This window comes from Chenopodium album, chromosome 5 (genome assembly GCF_948465745.1).
Source record: "Chenopodium album chromosome 5, dcCheAlbu1.1, whole genome shotgun sequence".
In the NCBI taxonomy this organism is placed as follows: domain Eukaryota; kingdom Viridiplantae; phylum Streptophyta; class Magnoliopsida; order Caryophyllales; family Amaranthaceae; genus Chenopodium; species Chenopodium album.
This window is the reverse complement of record NC_137838.1, coordinates 5,787,501-5,806,900: the sequence shown is the minus strand read 5'-3', so window position 1 is coordinate 5,806,900 and position 19,400 is coordinate 5,787,501. Positions and strand designations below refer to the sequence as shown.

The 19,400-nt window shown below is 36.7% G+C and overlaps 2 protein-coding genes, 1 non-coding gene and 1 pseudogene across 3 annotated transcripts in view; 1 reads left to right on the top strand and 3 right to left on the bottom strand.

The window, feature by feature from the left end:
• Nucleotides 1-216: 216 nt before the first annotated feature.
• On the bottom strand, nt 217-2,076 carry LOC145630193 (protein CANDIDATE G-PROTEIN COUPLED RECEPTOR 7 pseudogene; annotated as a pseudogene).
• A 9,862-nt stretch (nt 2,077-11,938) lies between these two features.
• TRNAV-AAC (transfer RNA valine (anticodon AAC)) lies at nt 11,939-12,012 on the top strand. The gene has a single exon. It is a non-coding gene; the product is annotated as a tRNA-Val (tRNA).
• Nucleotides 12,013-12,102: 90 nt separating this feature from the next.
• On the bottom strand, nt 12,103-15,604 carry LOC145630192 (ABC transporter A family protein). The gene is made up of 2 exons (XM_081682442.1): nt 15,341-15,604; nt 12,103-12,481 (listed from the first exon to the last, which is right to left on the bottom strand). Exons 1-2 carry the CDS (start codon nt 15,461-15,463, stop codon nt 12,374-12,376), a joined length of 231 nt encoding a protein of 76 aa, XP_081538568.1. The 5' UTR covers nt 15,464-15,604; the 3' UTR covers nt 12,103-12,373.
• Nucleotides 15,605-16,033: 429 nt separating this feature from the next.
• Nucleotides 16,034-19,400, bottom strand: part of LOC145630191 (GRF1-interacting factor 2-like) — a 5,964-nt gene continuing 2,597 nt past the window's right edge. The window contains exons 3-4 of the mRNA XM_081682441.1: nt 16,875-16,965; nt 16,034-16,802 (exon numbers count right to left, since the gene is read on the bottom strand). Of these exons, the coding sequence (XP_081538567.1) occupies nt 16,509-16,802; nt 16,875-16,965 (385 nt within the window). The 3' untranslated portion in view covers nt 16,034-16,508. The remainder of the gene's footprint in view (nt 16,803-16,874; nt 16,966-19,400) is intronic.

Sequence of the window (19,400 nt, the reverse complement as noted above, 5' to 3'; positions counted from 1 at the left end):
CAATTTTACACAGGAAGAACAGAAGAATCATACTGTTGTATGAATGCTGTTACTGAATATTCATGATTTGAAACAATCTGAAACACAATCTAGGTAAAACAATCCCCCAGAAACTAAAGTTTGACAAGCAGCACCAAGAGTACCAATAGGAGACAATGGATCGAATCAAAAAGGCATTAGAAACTACTCGACAGGGAGGGGTTACAAGGACAACCACCACGGATAAAAGAATGTTAAGAATCTGTAACTTCCATATATAATCAGTGGAAACATCAAATGGTTTTTGTACTTGTACTCACATTACTTACACTACTAGTGTGACAACATAAACTACCTAAGTACCTAGCTTACAATACAAACATATACTTATAGAAAAAAACAGTACAGAAACACAGATATTATAATACAAACAGATACTTCTAGCAAAAACAGTACAGAAACACAGATAATACAATACCAACAGGCAACATCGAAGTTGATCCATCACTTGGTTAGGAAGCACAAGCTATCAGCACAAAATTGAGGATCCAACTTGAAAGCTGCACCTCACTAATTCCTAAGTCTCACCACCAAAAGCACCACAGCACTCTGAAAAGAGTGACAAAAAAATGCACTCTTCTCAGATTTCACAATTCGAATTCATCTACTTCCATCTTCAACATTTCAGCAGCAGCCTCTTCTTCCTCATCATCAATAGCAAAGTACGGATTACACGACTTTGGCCTGAAATTATACCCCGTAAACAGATAAAACGCAAGGGTACCCAATTCACCCGCGACCACACTAGTCCACTGATACCGGTAATTCGTGATGGTCTCCAATCCATAAACAATCACCCTTGTAAAATAGATATAACAAATCACCACAACATAGTAATGCCTAAACAATGTCAACTTCATCAAGTTAACCGCGGCCTTCCCATCAGTCGTAGCAGCCTCCCTAAGGTTCCTAATCGACCAAACGATGGGAAACAACACAGCACAACAACAAACAATATCGACGAACAAAAACACTTGCATCCAAGCGTATGACTCCCCACCATACGGCCCAGTCTCATCAATGACAACCTGAGCTACATTAGCAACTACTTGAAGTGGGATCACAATCATTAAAACCTTCTTCTCCTTATCTTGTAAAAAGGGTTTCAAAAATGACCAACCAGTTCCAATTAACACAATCAAAGTAAACAAAGTAATACCCTTTAAAAAGCTAAAAATGTAGAACAGAACATCCCAACCATGAGCACTTCCAGTTTTTTTAATATAAGATTTATCTTCAGCTTCACACAACAAATTCAATCCTTTCAATACAAGAACAGCAAGCATAAAGTAATGAATTCGATAAATAACTTCTCTTTTCGAGAAAAGGGTGTAAACCCAGATCAAAATTAGGGCGAAATAAATCAGGGCAAAATTGAAGTAAATTGAGGGAAGATTAGACTTACCTGCTGAAAGATAATCACGAATTAACGACGATTTACCTTCTAAATTATACATAGAGGAATGAACATCCATTGAAACATGAAGATTAGGGATACAATTAGCGAAAACTAGGGTATAAAGATTGGGGTCGGATATTTGAAGAGAGACATTAAAATGGGTAAGTCCGCCATTGTTGAGACTATCAAAGGAAAAAACGGGTTTAATAAGATCCGATTGAAAGGCACAAACGATGTCATTTTGATTGAGTTGGTCGACAACATGGTACCAAGAATCGCGAGTAGAGAGGAAGAATCCGACAAGGGAGAGATCGTTGGGGTTAGGTTTAGGGTTCGTGGGAAGGGAAGTTTGGTCATTTTGATGGAGTCGGAGAGAGAGGAGGGTGACGTTGAGGTCGAGTTTTCCGGTGTGAGTGAACCCGAATTGGTCGAATGGGATGATGGGTCGTGAGTCGGATCGGATCTCGGCGAATCGGATTTCGGCGAGGGTAAGGGTTAGGGTTAGGAGGAGAGAGAAAGTGAGAAGGATGAGAGTGTGAGGTGAGGAAATCGCCATTGTTGTGAGAAGAGAAGCTCACTGCAACAACAGTGGTTGAGCTTAGTAGAGTCGTAGTCGTGGAGATTTTTTCTGTTGTTTTATTTTTGCCGTGGGAAATAATTAGTGGTCAAGCTCCAATTTTGGTCAAATTACTCAAATAGTCAAATGCAATCACTATTTAATAGAGCTGTCAATTCGGGTATACGAGTCGGGTAAGAGTGGGTCGGGTCAACTCGGTTCGGGTCAATTCAGATTAATTCCATAACCTATGCGGGTCGGGTTTGGGGTGGGTCATGCTTGAGTCGGGTCACGTCGGGTCATACTTCTTATCGGGTTTGGGTCGGGTTTAAGCCGGGTTAATAACAGGTCGGGTTACATTCGGGTCAGGTGAACAATAGGTCGGGTATAATGCGGGTTTTCACGGGTTAGGGTAATTCTCGGGTTCGAGTCGGGTTCGATTCAAGTCAATAATTTGCGAGTTAGAATCAGGTCGGGTCATTCTCGGGTTTGAGTCGGGTTCGGTTCAAGTTAATAATTTCCGGATTATAATCAGGTCGGGTCATTTTCAAGTAGGGTCATTCTCGGGTTGAAGTCGGGTTCGGTTCAAGTCAATAATTTGCGGGTTATAATCAGGTTGGGTCATTTCCAAGTTGGGTCATTCTTGGAGTCAAGTCGGGTTATGTTTAAGTCAATAATTTGCAGGTTACAATCAGGTCGGGTCATTTCCAAGTGAGGTCATATTCGGGTTCAACTAACTATAAATAGATAATTCTCATTTTTATCAAGCTAATTATTTCCTTTGACTATAATATATATGGCAATATACTAGTAAACTATAGTCTATAGTCTATAATTTTGAAAGATAATTATCTCCTTTGACCATACAACAAATATATACTATATTTAACTCTAAAATTTGAGGATGATATAATGATCATATATGGTTCCAAACGGCATTATATGACCCCGAGATATAACTCTAAAATTTGAGGATGATATAATGATCATTATGCCGTTTGGAACCATATATGATCATTATATGTTGCCATAAATGTTCGTAATAGGCTTGAGTTAATGAAATCCGTGCAAGTTGTAAACCGGTAATTAAATTGGTCGTTCAAAGGAAAATTTGATAATTCCACCCACCCAATTGGACTCCCAGAGGGTATTAGGGACCATGGTAAACATTTCCGCAATTTTTATTTCCGGGTGAAAAAAATCAAAAAAATTCCAAAATGAAAGACTAATATCCACGCTTTTTGAGAAATTTTGAAGGTTTCGGGGCCCGGTGTCAAGTCTTGAAATTTTAGAGGATACATCTCGGGGTCATATAATGATGTTTGGAACCATACATGATCATTATTTGTTGTCATAAATGTTCATGGTAGGCTAGAGTTGATGAAATCGGTGCAAGTTGTAAACCGGTAAATTGGTCGTTTAAATGCAAATTGGATGCAATGGTTCCACCCACCCAATGGGACTCCCGGACGATATTAGGGACCATGGTACATATAGGCAATTTTTATTTTCAGGCGAAAAAAAGTCAAAAATTTCAAAATTGAAGGCTAATATACACGTTTTTTGAGAAATTTTGGAGGATTCGGGGCCCGGTGTCGAAAAGTCTTGAAATTCTAGGGGATGCATCTAGGGGTCATTTAATGCCGTTTGGAACCATATATGTGATAATTATTTGTTGTCATAAATGTTCGTGGTAGGCTTGAGTTAATGAATCAGTGCAAGTTATAAACCGAAAAATAGGTCGTTTAAAGGCAAATTGGATGGTCCCACCCACCCAATTGGACAACCAGAGGGTATTAGGGAGAAGTAGGGACCATGGTAAACGTTTTGACAATTTTTATTTTCTGTTGAAAAAAAGTCAAATATTTCCTAAATTGAAAGCTAATGTCCACGCTTGTTGAGAAATTTTGGAGGTTTCGGGGGCCGATGTCGCAAAGTCTTGAGAATTTAGGGAATATATCGCGGGGTCATATAATGCCGTTTGGAACCATATATGATCATTATATGTTGTCATAAATGTTCATGGTGAGTTTAAGTAAATGAAATCAGTGCAAGTTGTAAACCGGTAAAATGGCTGTTTAAAGACAAATTGGATAGTTCCAACCACCCAATTGGACGCCCGGAGGGTATAAGGGACCATAAAAAAATTTCAGAAATTTTTTATTTCCAGGCGAAAAAAGTCAAAAAAAATTCTAAAATTAAAGGCTAAAATGATAATATCCACGGTTTTTAAGTAATTTCGGGGGTTTCGGAGCCCGGTGTCGAAAAGCTCTAAGAATTAGGGAATACATCTCAGCGTCTTATAATGCCATTTGGAACCGTATATGATCATTATATGTTGTCATAAATGTTCGTGGTAGTCTTGAGTTAATGAATTGAAATCGGTACAAGTTGTAAACCGGTAAATTGGTTGTTTAAAGGCAAATTACATGGTTCCACCTATCTAATTGGACACCCGGAGGGTAAATGGGACCATGGTAAAAATTTTGGCAATTTTTATTTCTGAACAAAAAACGTTAAAAAAAATTCCAAAATTGAACACTAATATCCACACATTTTGCGAAATTTTGAAGGTTTCGAGACTCGGTGTCGAAAAGTCTTGAAATTCCAGGGAATACATCTTGGTGTCATATAATGCTGTTTGGAACCGTATATGATTATTATATGTTGTCATAAATGTTCGTGGTAGGCTTGAGTTAATGAAATTGGTGCAAGTTGTACGTAAATCAGTAATTTGTCGTTTAAAGGCAAATTGGATGGTTCCACCCACCCAATGGGACTCCCGGAGGGTATTAGGTAGGGGTGAGCATGGGACGGGTACCCGTACCGTTAGTACTAACAGTTCGGGTACCCGATAACCAATATCACTAAAAGTGATATCCATAACCCGAACCGATAAGTTCGGGTACCCGAATTTTCGAAACGGTTATCGGGTACCCTATAAAGTATCCAATAGTGATAATTAAACTTAAAAAATTAGTTCTTATGATATTTTTTAACACTAATTAACAACAATACCACATGTTCTTGACCAAATTATTAATAACATTACTAATTATTGATATTTATAGTGATTATGAAGTAATGTAAGGGTTTAAATATTGAAAAGATAGATTTAAGTAGGAAAAAAAAAACAAAATAATTGTTATCGGAACGGAACAGGTACCCGTTAATTTTAAAATGATACCCAAAAACCATACCCGATAACAAATTATCGGAACGGGTACCCGAACCGTTATGGTTGTCGGATCGGGTACCCTAATTTTCGGAATGGTAACGGAACGAATTTTTGGGTAGTTTTGCTCAGCCCTAGTATTAGGGACTATGGTAAATATTTCGTCAATTTTTATTTTCGGACGAAAAAAGTAAAAAATTTCCAAAATTGAAGGCTAATATCCACGTTTTTTGAGAAATTTTGGAAGTTTCGGGGCCCGTTGTTGAAAAGCTTTAAGATTTTAGGGGATACATCTCGGGGTCAAATAATGCCATTTGGAACCATATATGATCATTATATGTTATCATAAATGTTCGTGGTAGGCTTGAATTAATGAAATCGGTGGAAGTTGTAAATCGGTAAATTGGATGGTTTAAAGGCAAATTGGATGGTTCCACCTACCCAATTGGACTCCGGAAGTGCATTATGGACCATGGTAAATATTTAGGCAAATTTTATTTCGGGGCGATAAAAAGTCAAAAAATTCAAAAATTAAAGACTAATATCCACGCTTTTTGAGAAATTTTGGAGGTTTCGGGACCTGATGTCGAAAAGTCTTGAAATTTTAGGGGATACATATCGGGGTCATATAATAATGTTTGGAACCATATATGATCATTATTCGTTGTCATAAATGTTAGTGGTAGGCTTTAGTTAATGAAATCGGAGCAAGTTGTAAAACGGTAAATTGGTCGTTTAAAGGAAAATTGGATGGTTCAACCCACTCAATTGGATTCCCAGGGGGTATTAGGGACCATGGTAAATAATTGGGCAATTTTTATTTCCTTGCGAAAAAAGTCAAAAAATTACAAAATTTAAGGCTAATATCCGTGCTTTTTAAAGAAATTTCGAATGTTTTAGGGCCCGGTGTTGGAAAGAAATTAGACTTTAGAGTATACATCTCGAGGTCTTATAATGCCGTTTGGAACCATAAATGTTCATTATATGTTGTCTTAAATGTTCGTGGTAGGCTTGAGTTAATGAAATCCGTGCAAGATGTAAACAGGTAATTAAATTGGCCGTTTAAAGGCAAATTTGATTGTTACACCAACCCAATTGGACTCCCAGAGGGTATTAGGGACCATGGTAAACATTTCGGCACTTTTTATTTCTGGGCGAAAAAAAGTCAAAAAATTCCAAAATAAAAGACTAATATCCACGCTTTTTGAGAAATTTTGGAGGTTTTGAGGCCCGGTGTCGAAAAGTCTTCAAATTTTAGGGGATACATCTCGGGGTCATATAATGATGTTTAGAACCATATATGATCATTATTTGTTGTCATAAATGTTCGTGGTAGGCTAGAGTTAATGAAATCGGTACAAGTTTTAAACTGGTAAATTGGTCGTTTAAATGCAAATTGGATGGTTCCACCCACCCAATGAGACTCCCAGACGGTATTAGGGACCATGGTACATTTCGGAAATTTTTATTTTCGGGGGAAAAAAGTCAAAAAATTTAAAATTGAAGGTTAATATACACGATTTTTGAGAAATTATGGAGGATCGATTCGGGGCCTGGTGTCGAAAATTGTTGAAATTCTAGGGGATACATCTAGGGGTCCTTTAATGCCGTTTGGAATCATATGTGATCATTATTTGTTGTCATAAATGTTTGTAACAGACTTGAGTTAATGAAATCAGTTCAAGTTGTAAACCGGTAAATAGGTTGTTTAAAGGCAAATTGGATGGTTCCACCCACCCAATTGGACTACTAGAGGGTATTAGGGACCATGGTAAACATTTTGACAATTTTTATTTTCTGTTGTAAAAAAGTCAAATATTTCTTAAATTGAAATCAATGTCCACGCTTTTTGAGAAATTTTGGAGGTTTCGGGGACCGATGTCGCAAAGTCTTGAGAATTTAGAGAATACATCGCGGGGTCATATAATGACGTTTGTAACTATATATGATCATTATATGTTGTCATAAATGTTTGTGGTAAGCTTGAGTTAATGAAATCAGTGCAAGTTGTAAACCGGTAAAATGACCGTTTAAAGGCAAATTACATGGTTCCACCCACCGAATTGGCCTCTCGGAGGGTATTAGGGACCATGGTAAACATTTCGGAAATTTTTATTTCCGGGCAGAAAAAAGTGAAAAAATTCCAAAATTGAAGGCTAATATCCACGGTTTTTGAGAAATTTTGGAGGTTTCGGGCCAGGTGTCGAAATGGCTTGAGATTTTAGGAGATACATCTCGGGGTCATATAATTCCGTTTGGAACCATATTTGATCATTATATGTTTTCATAAATGTTTGTGGTAGGCTTGAATTAATGAAAACGGTGCAAGATGTAAATCGGTAAATTGGCCGTTTAAAGCAAATTGGATGGTTCCACCCACCCAGTTGGACTCCCAGAGGGTATTAGGGACCATAATAAAAATTTTGGCAATTTTTATTTACGGGCAAAAAAAAGTCAAAAAAGTTCCAAAATTAAAGGCTAATATCCATGCATTTTGAGAAATTTTGGAGATTTCTTGGCTTGGTGTCGAAAAGCTTTTAGATTTTAGAGGATACATCTCGGTGTCATATAATGCTGTTTGTAATCATTTATGATCATTATATGTTGTCATATATGTTTGTGGTAGGCTTGAGTTAATGAAATCGGCGCAAGTTGTAAACCGGTAAAATGACCGTTTAAAGGGAAATTGGATGGTTTCACCCACCCAATTGGACTCCCGGAGGGTATTAGAGACCATGGTAAACATTTCGGTAATTTTTATTTATGGGCAAAAAAAAAGTCAAAAAATTCAAAAATTGAAGGTTATATTCACGCTTTTTGAGAATTTTTTGGAGTCTTCGGGGCCCGGTGTCGAAAAGTTTTAAAATTCTAAGGAATACATCTTGGGGTCATATAATGTCGTTTGGAACCATATATGATCATCATTTGTTGTCATAAATGTTCGTGGTAGACTTGAATTAATGAAATCGGTTTAGTTGTAAACCGTTAAATTGGTTGTTTAAAGGCTAATTGGATGGTTCCACCTTCCCAATTGGATTTCCGGAGGGTATTTGGGACCATGGTAAACCTTTCAGCAATTTTAATATCCGGGCAAAAAAAAGTCAAAAAATTTAAAAAGTAAAGGCTAATTGTTATGATATAGATGTATAAGTGGATGACTATTATCCATGTGTTATCTAGAATACTCTAGAGACGGGTATTTGATCTTATCCGATGAATCCTTAGATAATCTACATGTATATATATATATATATATATCCCGTAACAGATGGAAAGTATACACACTGAATAATATTCTCTCATATATTTCTCTATATTTAACACGTTATCAGCACCATAGCCATATAAAAAAAAAAAAAAGTACGAAGCAGAATAGACGTGATACAAAGGGAGTAGACGTACGAAGTAAATAGCAACCTTACGATTTTCTGTTGGAAAAGGTACGTTTGTACTCTATTCTATACACAATTAATCAATTATTAATTAATTTTCTGCTGAAAAAAAGGGTACGTATATATGTAATTGCAATAATGCGGTATGAATGTTTTTGATGCAATATGTTATAATCTTCCTAACTTGTATTGATTATTTATGAGTGAATATATTGATACAGTTTGCCTAACTTCGTATGAATATTTAGGTGATCTGTTTAATCCATGTCAATTATTCTCTCTAATCTTCTACTTGTATAGTACTTGATCGTCACAATTTGACTTGGTGATACAATTAAAGAGGGTAATACTGCAACACCTCAAGATAAAGCTAAGGCTATTAAATTACTTCGTCATCAACTCCACGAAGTACTTAAAAATGAATATTTGACTGTTAAAGACCCACAAGTCCTTTGGAGTAATCTAAAGGAGAGGTATGACCACCAGAAAACTGTGATATTACCAGGCCAAAAGCTCGTTATGTTTGACTACATTTAAGATTACAAGACTTTAAGTCTGTGAGTGAATATAACTCAACTATGTTTGTGAAATTATGTGGGGAGAAAGTCACGGATGCAGAAATGTTGGAGAAAACATACTCTACTTTTCATGCAAACAATGTTGTCCTGCAGACACAATACCGTGAAAACGTTTTCAAGAAATATTCTAAATTGATATCTTGTCTCCTCGTGGCTGAGCAAAATAATGAGCTATTAATGAAAAATCATGAATCACGTCCTACTGACTATACTCCATTCTCTGAAGCGAATGCGACATCCCATAATGGGAAAGAGTCTTAAAAACAAACACCATTCTAGCAGTAATGGTCGAGGTTGAGGTCGCGGTCGTAGTCAATTGTGTGGCCGAGGTCGTTGACGTGGATCTGGTGGATATGGTAGAGGTCGTGGAGGTAATTCAAATTGCCACCAGAAGTGGAAACGTAAAGATAATTCTCTATTTTTGAGAAATTTCGAATGTTTCGGGGCGTGGTGTCGAAAAGCATTGAGATTTTAGGAGATACATCTCGGAGTCATATAATGACGTTTGGATTCATATATGATTACTATATGTTGTCATAAATGTTCAAGGTAAGCTTGAGTTAATGAAATCGGTGCAAGTTGTAAACCGGTAAATTGGCGGTTTAAAGGTAAATTGGATGGTTCCACCCAGCCAATTGGACTACCGGAGGGTATTAGGGACCATGGTTAAAATTTCGGCAATTTTTATTTACGGGTGAAAAAAAGTCAAAAAATTCCAAAATTGAAGGCTAATATCCACACTTTTTAAGAAATTTTGTAGGTTTCGAATAGAGCTATTAATTCGGATAAACGGTTCGGGTTTGGGTCGGTAACAGTGGGTCGGGTCAACTCGGGTCGGGTTAATTCGGATTAATTCCATAACCTATGCCGGTCGGGTTGGGGTTGGGTCATGCTTGAGTCGGGTCACGTCGGGTCATACTTCTTATCGGGTTTGGGTTGGGTTTAGGTCGGGTTAATAACAGGTCGGGTTACATTCGGGTCGGGGGATCAATAGGTCGGGTTTTCAAGGGTTAAAACGGGTTAGGGTAATTCTCGGGTTTGGGCCGGGTTCGATTCAAGTCAATAATTTGCGGGTTAGAATCAGATCAGGTCATTCTCGGGTTTGAGTCGGGTTAGGTTCAAGTCAATAATTTGCGGATTATAATCAGGTCAGGTCATTTTCAAGTAGGGTCATTCTCGGGTTGAAGTCGGGTTTGGTTCAAGTCAATAATTTGCGGGTTATAATCAGGTTGGGTCATTTCCAAGTTGGGTCATTCTCGGAGTCAAGTCGGGTTATGTTTAAGTCAATAATTTGCAGGTTACAATCAGGTCGGGTCATTTCCAAGTGAGGTCATATTCGGGTTCAACTAACTATAAATAGATAATTCTCATTTTTATCAAGCTAATTATTTCCTTTGACTATAATATATATGGCAATATACTAGTAAACTATAGTCTATAATTTTGAAAGATAATTATCTCCTTTGACCATACAACAAATATATACTATATTTAACTCTAAAATTTGAGGATGATGCTTCTTTCTTTTGCTGGTCTGGACCGACTTGGTCTCTCTAGACAAAATGTTGTGATCAACAATAATAAGGTGGTCTAAATTGCATTTAAAGGGATTTGAAATTGTGTCAGGAACAATTTGGGTTGAATTTAGGTCGGGTCAATAACAAGTCGTGTTGATTTCGAGTTGGGTTAGTAGCAGATCGGGTTGAATTTTTTGGTCGGGTTAGTAATAGGTCTGGTAAAATTCGGGTCGGGTCAATAACAAGTTGGGTTGAATTTGGGTCAGGTCAATAACAAGTCGGATTGATTTCGGGTGGGGGTTTTAACAGGTTGGGTTAAATTCAGGTCGGGTTAGGAAGGGGTTGGGTTGAATTAAGGTCATACTATTAACAAGTCGGGTTAAATTCGGGTTTTGACGGGTTAAAACGGGTTTGTGTCAATTTCAGTTTAAGTCGAGTTCGGTTCTAGTCAATAATTTACGAGTTACATTCGGGTCGGGTCATCTCCAAGTCAGTTCATGTTCGGGTTCGAGTCTCACATACTCGGGTCTAGGGTTGGTTTCAGGTCGGGTCAGGTCGGGTTTGGGTCACCATTTTTTCGGGTTCAAATGGGTCGGTTAATAATCGGGTTTGAGTCGGTATTTCGGATCAGGTCAACTTTTGACACCTCTACTCCGTACTTCCTCCGTTTCTTTTTAGTTAACACATTTTTTTTAGTCACGTTTGTCCATGCACAAATTCAATCGTTAATATTTTTAATTACCGTTAAGTAAAAATTATAAAAAGTTGATATTTGAAAATATATATTGTGATGAATCTAACAAGATCTCACTTGACTATATTTTCTTCACATAAAAGTCACAAAGTATTCAAAACGTGTCTACTAATAAAAAACGGAGATTCATGATTCATCTTGAAATGTTTTTTCATGCTATCTATGTTTCAAGTTATCTTATGTATCATAAAAATTGAGGATCAGAGGGGCGGTTTTTCCCTCCCTCTCCTCAGGAGTGACCTAAAAAAAAAACACATAATCTTGGCTCATAATCTTTATACAAAGCAATCCCACCTTCTCTTCTGTCCATTTTCCACACAAATCATGCCCGCATCAGCATCCAGCATAACTAGGCTCGAACCATGTACACCACGCCTTACCATGAAATGCGTCCAATGCCTTCTTTAAGTTGGCCTGAATTCAGGCACGTCCATGTTTAATGGCTTACACCTTGCTATCTTGGTAAGAATGGCATGCATAAGCCAAAGCTTAGAAAGAGTTTATGTGGAGTTTTTTTTACTGCCTAACGGTGTCGTGGTGTAGTTGGTTATCACGTCAGTCTAACACACTGAAGGCCTCTGGTTCGAGTTCGGGCGATGCCATCCACCAATTATGAGTCTTGAAGTTGCATATACAATAGAGTACATCCGCAACTCTCCAGCATAGACTGTAGTTTTGTTAGCACATTATAATGGTAAATTGGACAAGATGCTTTCATTAAAAAAAAACTACTGTCAATGACAGCCTCCGACAGTTGATACATAAGTGTAAAAATAGAGCACAACCAACTCCTTGACAATAAACACAACTGCCTGATTAACAATTAACAAAGAGAAAAAAGGTCATGATTATTATTTATACTTCAGGGGAAAAACAACCCTTCTATAAACCTCGTTTTGACATGGTATTCAAGAAAAATTGCTGCATCTGACAGTGTACAACACCAGAATCAGTCAAAAACCTCTATGACAACTCTTCTGTTGCTTCCACTTCTTGTTGAGGAGTTTCAGGTTGTTTTAACTTCTCCAGAGCAGAGACACGCGTATCCAGAGAATCGTGAAGACGTTTCATCTAAAGAAGCAACAAAAAAAAAAAAAAAACATAGTAAGAGTACGAACTTGCATTTAAATAAACTACGGAGTAACTTTTTCACAAAATTATAGCTGCGAAGTAATCAAAGGCTTTGGCTAAAAGAGAATGTCCATAACGTCCCTCTTCTGAAGAATTGCTCTAGAAGTCATCCATAATATCAGCTTGACTCCATTATACTTGTACTAACTACTAAGCATCTTCTTTCAACATAAGAGATCAAAGTAGGTCAGGTAACATTGGCTGTCCATATCTGGCTGTTACAGCCTTGCAGAGCAGAGAGAGAGGCGAACAAGCAAAGAAAAGGGAGAGGACGGAGTCTCCCTGTGCTTATGAATTATTCATAGAGGCCATCTCACAGGCTTTGATATTAGTTAAAAGCTTTTTTGAAAAACCAATATAGTAGTGGAGTTTACATAGCCATCAACACTAAATGGGTATCTGTGACCAAAATTTCTCAATCAAAAGCCAATTTCAGAATCATTGAAGTTCAGGGAAGCTTCAGAGAAACAAATTTAGCGGGTCCTGTGAAATACATAACCCTTCTTGTTCTCGTAATACTTCTCAAAAGTGATTCTAGACAACAAATAAAGCAAAGTAATATTCTTTTTTTTTTTCCTTTTTTTTTTGGTGACAGGAGTGCTAGAAGGAAGAAAGAGTAAAGATGCCCTTATAGTCTTCATTCTCCTAAGGGAGTGCACATACATGTAACACAATATCAGGGAATGTCATCTATTTTCCTATCAATAATAATAATTCATGATATCTACCTGAAATTAGACCAGATTTAAATATTATAGAGAATCATAGCATTTATTTCATACATTTATAAATAAAAGTATCATTGCTCTATTAAAAGTAGCCAAGCAGACTCAAAAAATTTCTCTGTGGCAGCAGATAAACTACTAAGTGACTCAGATCAAGAAGGTTTAACATGCACAAGCATCAAGTTGAAATTGCACATCAAGGCATCAATAACATTACAGCAAGTATACACTTGAAGCACAAAACATGTAAAAAATTATAAAATCATAAATCTATCTCAGGATTATGCCAATTGATCACTTAAAAGGACAAAGCATTCAAAATCAGGAAAATAAAGGTTGCCAATAAGTAAAAAGCTACAAATGATACAATACAAAAATCAAAACTGAGATCCACAAGCAGTCGAAACCTAGAAGAATCTTATCAAACATTATAATTAATCATCTTCTAGTAACAAGTGCAAATAGTCACAACTAATTACAGCAACAATATCACGACTCACAAATATAGTAAACTAGATACTTAGTACTATTTCTATAAAACAAACTTAATAAAGCAATCATCTGATCAGAAATCAAAAAAATCCAGCAACTAATAAAGCACATGTTCTCTCAAGTGATACGCAAGGTAAGAAGGCATTAAAGTCCCCCCAAAAAAAGTATAGCAAGGAAGAAAGAGCCTGACAATTTCAAATTTGGCTGATGATGTGAAGGTATACATGGATAATAATTTATTCTGTTTGAATCTAGATAGCTTTAAAACTCAAAGGAGATAGAGAAACATAAACAAGTCATCCATGATAAGTCAATAAAAGAATGTGCTTGGCAATATTTGATAGCCTTGACAAGTGAGAATGTGAGATATATACTTGCCAAATGATAAACTAAATAATGATTATTATATTTTTAAATGGGGGGATGATAAAACTTCAAATGAGTCTGATGGTAGACAGGTAGAGAAATTTAGCAATCTACTTAGAACCATGATATGTTCCGAGGAATTGAAGCCATTGAGCTTAAAATCAGCCCAGAACAGAGCTTGGACAAGACAGTACAAGGAGCATAAAAAGGATTTTGACTGCACCTTCCACTTTCCTTCATTAATCAATTGACTGCACCCTCCATGTTTCCATCAGCGATGAAATCTAAGGTGCCATTTAAGTGAGCTCCTTGTTCCATGTTCACATAGTCTAGGCTAAATAAGACCTAAGATGGGACTGCAAGTGTTACCTTCTTATTCTTCCTAAACAGCTGCCAGAAGAACCTACCTACTCAGGGTCCTAGGCAATATGATCAAATACTGCAAGAACCTCCCCTTTTCCTCCTTATGAAATAGAGGTCACAATCACCCCAAAAGATTGAAGACCGCAATGTCCACAAGTCAAAAAGATCCTCCCTCGTCCATTTTTGGGCTAGAGCTAAATAAGCCCTATTGATGGCACAACAAGACCATAAGCCCTTAAATACTAAAAATGCCTATACTAAAAGGATTAGTTTTCAACCTTAGCAATTATTTACTACTCTAATTCATAAAATACTCAAAAGAACAACCTATCGGACAATCAACATGCTTTCGAGAGTCAAAATGTATGTCTTCTTAACCCTAAGCAGTCCAAAATCTAATAATGAGATGGTTTCTGAAAATATAAACCCCCTTAACCTACTGGTCCTACACCATTTCTATAAATCAACTAACCAGCTTCGGAAATAAGCATACGAACAACAAGTTCCATTTTTCCTCATCTTTTGAACAATGTCTGTATAGTACAACAACAATAGTTCCACCAAATCATATATCCATTTCAATTAAATAAAAAACCCATCAAAAACCATTAATGAAACAAATTCTCCGAAATAAGCAAATTATTAGCAAAAATCTTACAATTTCAACTTCAAATACAAAATGGGCAATTCCCATTTGCCAATTTAGGGCAATTAATTCATAGATTAAACATAAATTGGACATTTATTCCATAACCACAATCAAAACCCATAAAAAAAGTACATTAATCTCAAAATTATAAAGGGTATGTAAAAATTCAATCAATTATTAAAATTGATGAAAGAAAAGAAAAACCTGGTCAGAGATGGAATGATGGGCAAGCTTGTAATCTTTGTAAAGGATGTAAAGACCAGCAGATGAAGCTACAGCTGCGCCTGCAAAGAATGAAGCCAACCTTACTCTAAGAACGTACCCCATGATTTTCTCTCTCCTCTTTACTTTCTCTCTCTACTGGTTTTTGATTTCTGGGTTTTTTCAGCTTTGGAAATTCGACCCTAATCAAATGTTTTATGAGGAGTTTTTGAGTTCCGCCATTCTTCGATTTAATTTCGATTTCTCCTATTTTCCTTATTACAGAGAGACGTGCTCTAACGACGTCGTTTTCACCCTTTTATTTTTTATTTTATTTTTTTAATTTCTCTTTTTCGTTAGATTTCTATTTTTTCCTTAGGGCTGTTTTGATTAATTCTAGTCTACTCTAGGAATAAAGAGTGTAGTGTTGAATATTTGAGCATGGAAAATTTGCAAGAAAATACCTTAAGGGAGGCTTATCAGGACGTTCATAGGTTCATGGGATGCTAGTATAAGGTACACGATAATTTTTTTTATGCTTTATTGATTATATAACACTTCGTAGATTACAAGTTTGCTAGTCAAGAATCAAGATCGGGAACCTACTTTAGAACGATGAGGAGGTAGGACTAGAATGCATTTGTTCTCCTTTTTTTATCTCCTCGAGATTAAGTGGGTTAACCAAGATGTCCAAGACTTAGTATTAGATTTTACTCTAACTAGGAAATAACTCATGGTTGATGCTCTCAATTTCTCAGCAACAACCAACAAGATAATTAGTAGTTAGCAACAACATTCAACTGAGCAAGCGAGTCTATGAACAATATCGTTATGCATACATGATATTTTTGTTCAGGCTGTAACATACAAAAGGACAGCCATAAATCGTCTTAGATTTATATATATATATCTATTAGTTGAAGCGTCGAAATACATCCAACCCATCTCATTTAATGCAGGCATAACCACCTGCAATCAGCTGATGTACAAGGCAAACCCTTCAATGCAAAATTATTGAACTTGGCAAAGCAAACCAAATTCTTCTGTTTGAAATCAGTGAAACCTGCTGGGTCGAAAACTAGTGTGAAGTATTTCTTATCTTTGGGTAGCAAATTTTTCACCTTAATCACCCAAGCAGATCCATGATTCTCTCACTGAGCACCTTGCTACATCACTTCCCATGATCATCACCGGGACCGGCTTCGGAACCATCTTGTCTGTTACGTGCATCCATCAACTGTGTTGGAGCTCCAAAGCCAGTGTGGCCAGCAGGGCGTAAACCATTGTTTCCTCCCATTCTCATGCCCATGGAACCTGCCATAGATTGTTGGTATTGCATATGGGGTGACTGCTGGTCAAACGACTGCATGGCAAAGGGCATTCTAGGACCTGCTTGCTGTGGACTAACTGCAGCTTTTGGAGGTGGCATAAAAGGGCCTTGTGGAATGGAAGATTGCATGGGGATCTGAAGAGATTTGGATTGTTTAAGTGGAGATTATTTACGTATGTATAACATGAGAAAATATAGCTAGGATACCTGAGGTTGAGAAGGCCCTGTTGATGCTGGCGGCTGAGCATCAGCAATTGCGGCCAGGTACATTAAGTTTTTCTGCAGCTGAGCTTGATACCTAAAATATTCAAATCATAAAACAGGCGCCAAAGGACTTATTTGTCCGCATACAAAGTAAAAAATAAAGACCCTTAATTAGATTACAGATAAAGAACAGTCACCAACACTTGAAACCAGAATCAAAATACGAAATATTGTCAAACATTTTCAGTGAATTTGAGATTGCTTTAGTAGTAAGAAGATTAGAACTGTATATCATGGATCACAGATCATGGATTCAAACCCAAAGTCTGTCAAAGAGACATCTTTAGGAGTATCAAATGCTTGTAACTATCCAATCCATATAATACTGAGTGGAGTGATGCTATCGCGTGAGTGCACTAACGCCACTAAGTGGAGTGTTCATCAGTTACTCTAACCTGTAAGCAGGGAAGGATGGAGAAAGAGATCAAGCTCTTTTTGTATGTGTGTAGTGTGTGTGTGTGTGCGCGCGTTGTGCTACACCAGAGCTAAATAAGTCAATTATTCAGGTAACTTCTCTGCATTGGAGCAACAAGACCAAAAAATAATAGACTACATACTAGAATCGAAACACTTATGCATTTCAAACAATTAAACCGTTACAGAGTGATTTTGTTCTTGTCTTAACTTTCACCTTTACACAAATTTATAATGCCGCAGACATGACACGGATAGCTAGCTATTCTCACTGGTGACTGGTGAGCTTGAGATGCAAATCAAATGTGGAAGGTTGATCCTAATTCAGTTGTCTTTGACATGTGGTGTGCAAGGCTCCAAAATTACTATTTGGCAAGTGATTTTTCAATTTAGGCGTTTACAAATTAAGTTCGGAAACAAAGTGCTAGAAGTCACTGCTGAAAATTATAACAGCTCAATAACTTTAGAACCGGCAGGAAAAACATGAAACCTTTTACCTACTTAAATAAGGAAGATTGAGGGATTTGAGGGTTGAGTTAAGAGGTTTAGTAATCAGTTTTTACTTTTTAGGCGATTAAGTAAACTAAGATAGAAATGTTGTAACAAAATCCTACATCACAAAGTAATGCTTTCAACAACAAAAAATAAAACAAGAAAGCCAGTATTCAAGTTTGGACCTATAATTTAAATAATTAAGCAAGGTTTGGCTTAAATAGTATGCTTCATTCGGTTTCCAAAAGATAAATATTAAGCTTGCAACCAAAAATGTGGAACATGCATTGCGAAAAAGAAGAGCATAAAAATTGACTTCCTAACAAATGATCCACAATATTTCTGGATTAGGTGCAATGTAATAAAAATATATATTCTAATTAAACAGCCCAATTGTTATATATAATCACACAAGAAGACATAAGTAAGATAGACACAATGATTATAACTGTAGCTGTTCTCATTCAATCAGACACTTGATGGGAAAAGCAATTGACAAACCAATGAAACTAAATTTCACATAGCATTGCCCTGGTATTGTATATTGGACATTTTCAATGGAACCATGATGACAAAAGCAATCGGGTCATCCACTTTTTTAAAACCAATATGTTTGGGAAAATTCCAAGAAGCTTCTCAAATTACATGGTATTCAAAAGCTGAAAAATACATATCCATCCCAGAAATTTGTAACGAATACTAAAAAAATTAACACGAATACTAGGTATAGTCTCACAAAATTCCTTAGCATGCAGCTCAAAACGCGTACCTAGATTTCACTAAAGAACATATGCGATATAGTCGTATACATTGAGAGAACCCTATCTCAATCTCATAAAGCCTTCCATTCATCGTTTGTAATAAAGAGAGATTTTCTCAGATTTATAATGCTTCAATATGTGCCTCTGAGAACAGCAAAACCTCAATGTCTTTCTGCATGCGTTCACTTTCTATTCTCTTACAAAGGAGCATGCTTATTCACTCTATGGTCTGATAGCAATACTAGGGCAGTCCAAAATAGATTTTATCTAGTAAGAAATTGACTTGGCCAATTGACATATAGATGTTTCAAGCGATTAAAAGCATGCTTTTGACTTTAGTTATACCCTTTATTTTTATCACACAGTGATTAAGCAGATGTAAAGTCATCTACGTCCTACAACAATGTTTGCTTCTTCTAAGTTCTAACTATTGGTAACACTTGTAGTTTGGCAACATATACTACTTCATCCACCTAGATGAGAAAATCAAGAAGGGGAACATCCAGTTTCTTGAACTTCTTTAATAGCTTTCGCAATTGTTTTTCATTTTATTTTTTTCGCAATAATTAACTAAGCTCATGATTCACCCGAACCCTAATCATCATAAAATCCTAATTTGGGACATCCACCTTCTTAGAAGACATTTATGTTGGCATAAGCTAAAAGCAGAAACATATAGAGCATAAAATGAAATTGCGCCTACCAGACATTACTAGAAACATATTTGATGATTAAATTTACTTAGGGCCTGTTCCGATTGACTGAACTCAGCTGAACTGAACTGAACTGAGCTGAGCTGAAC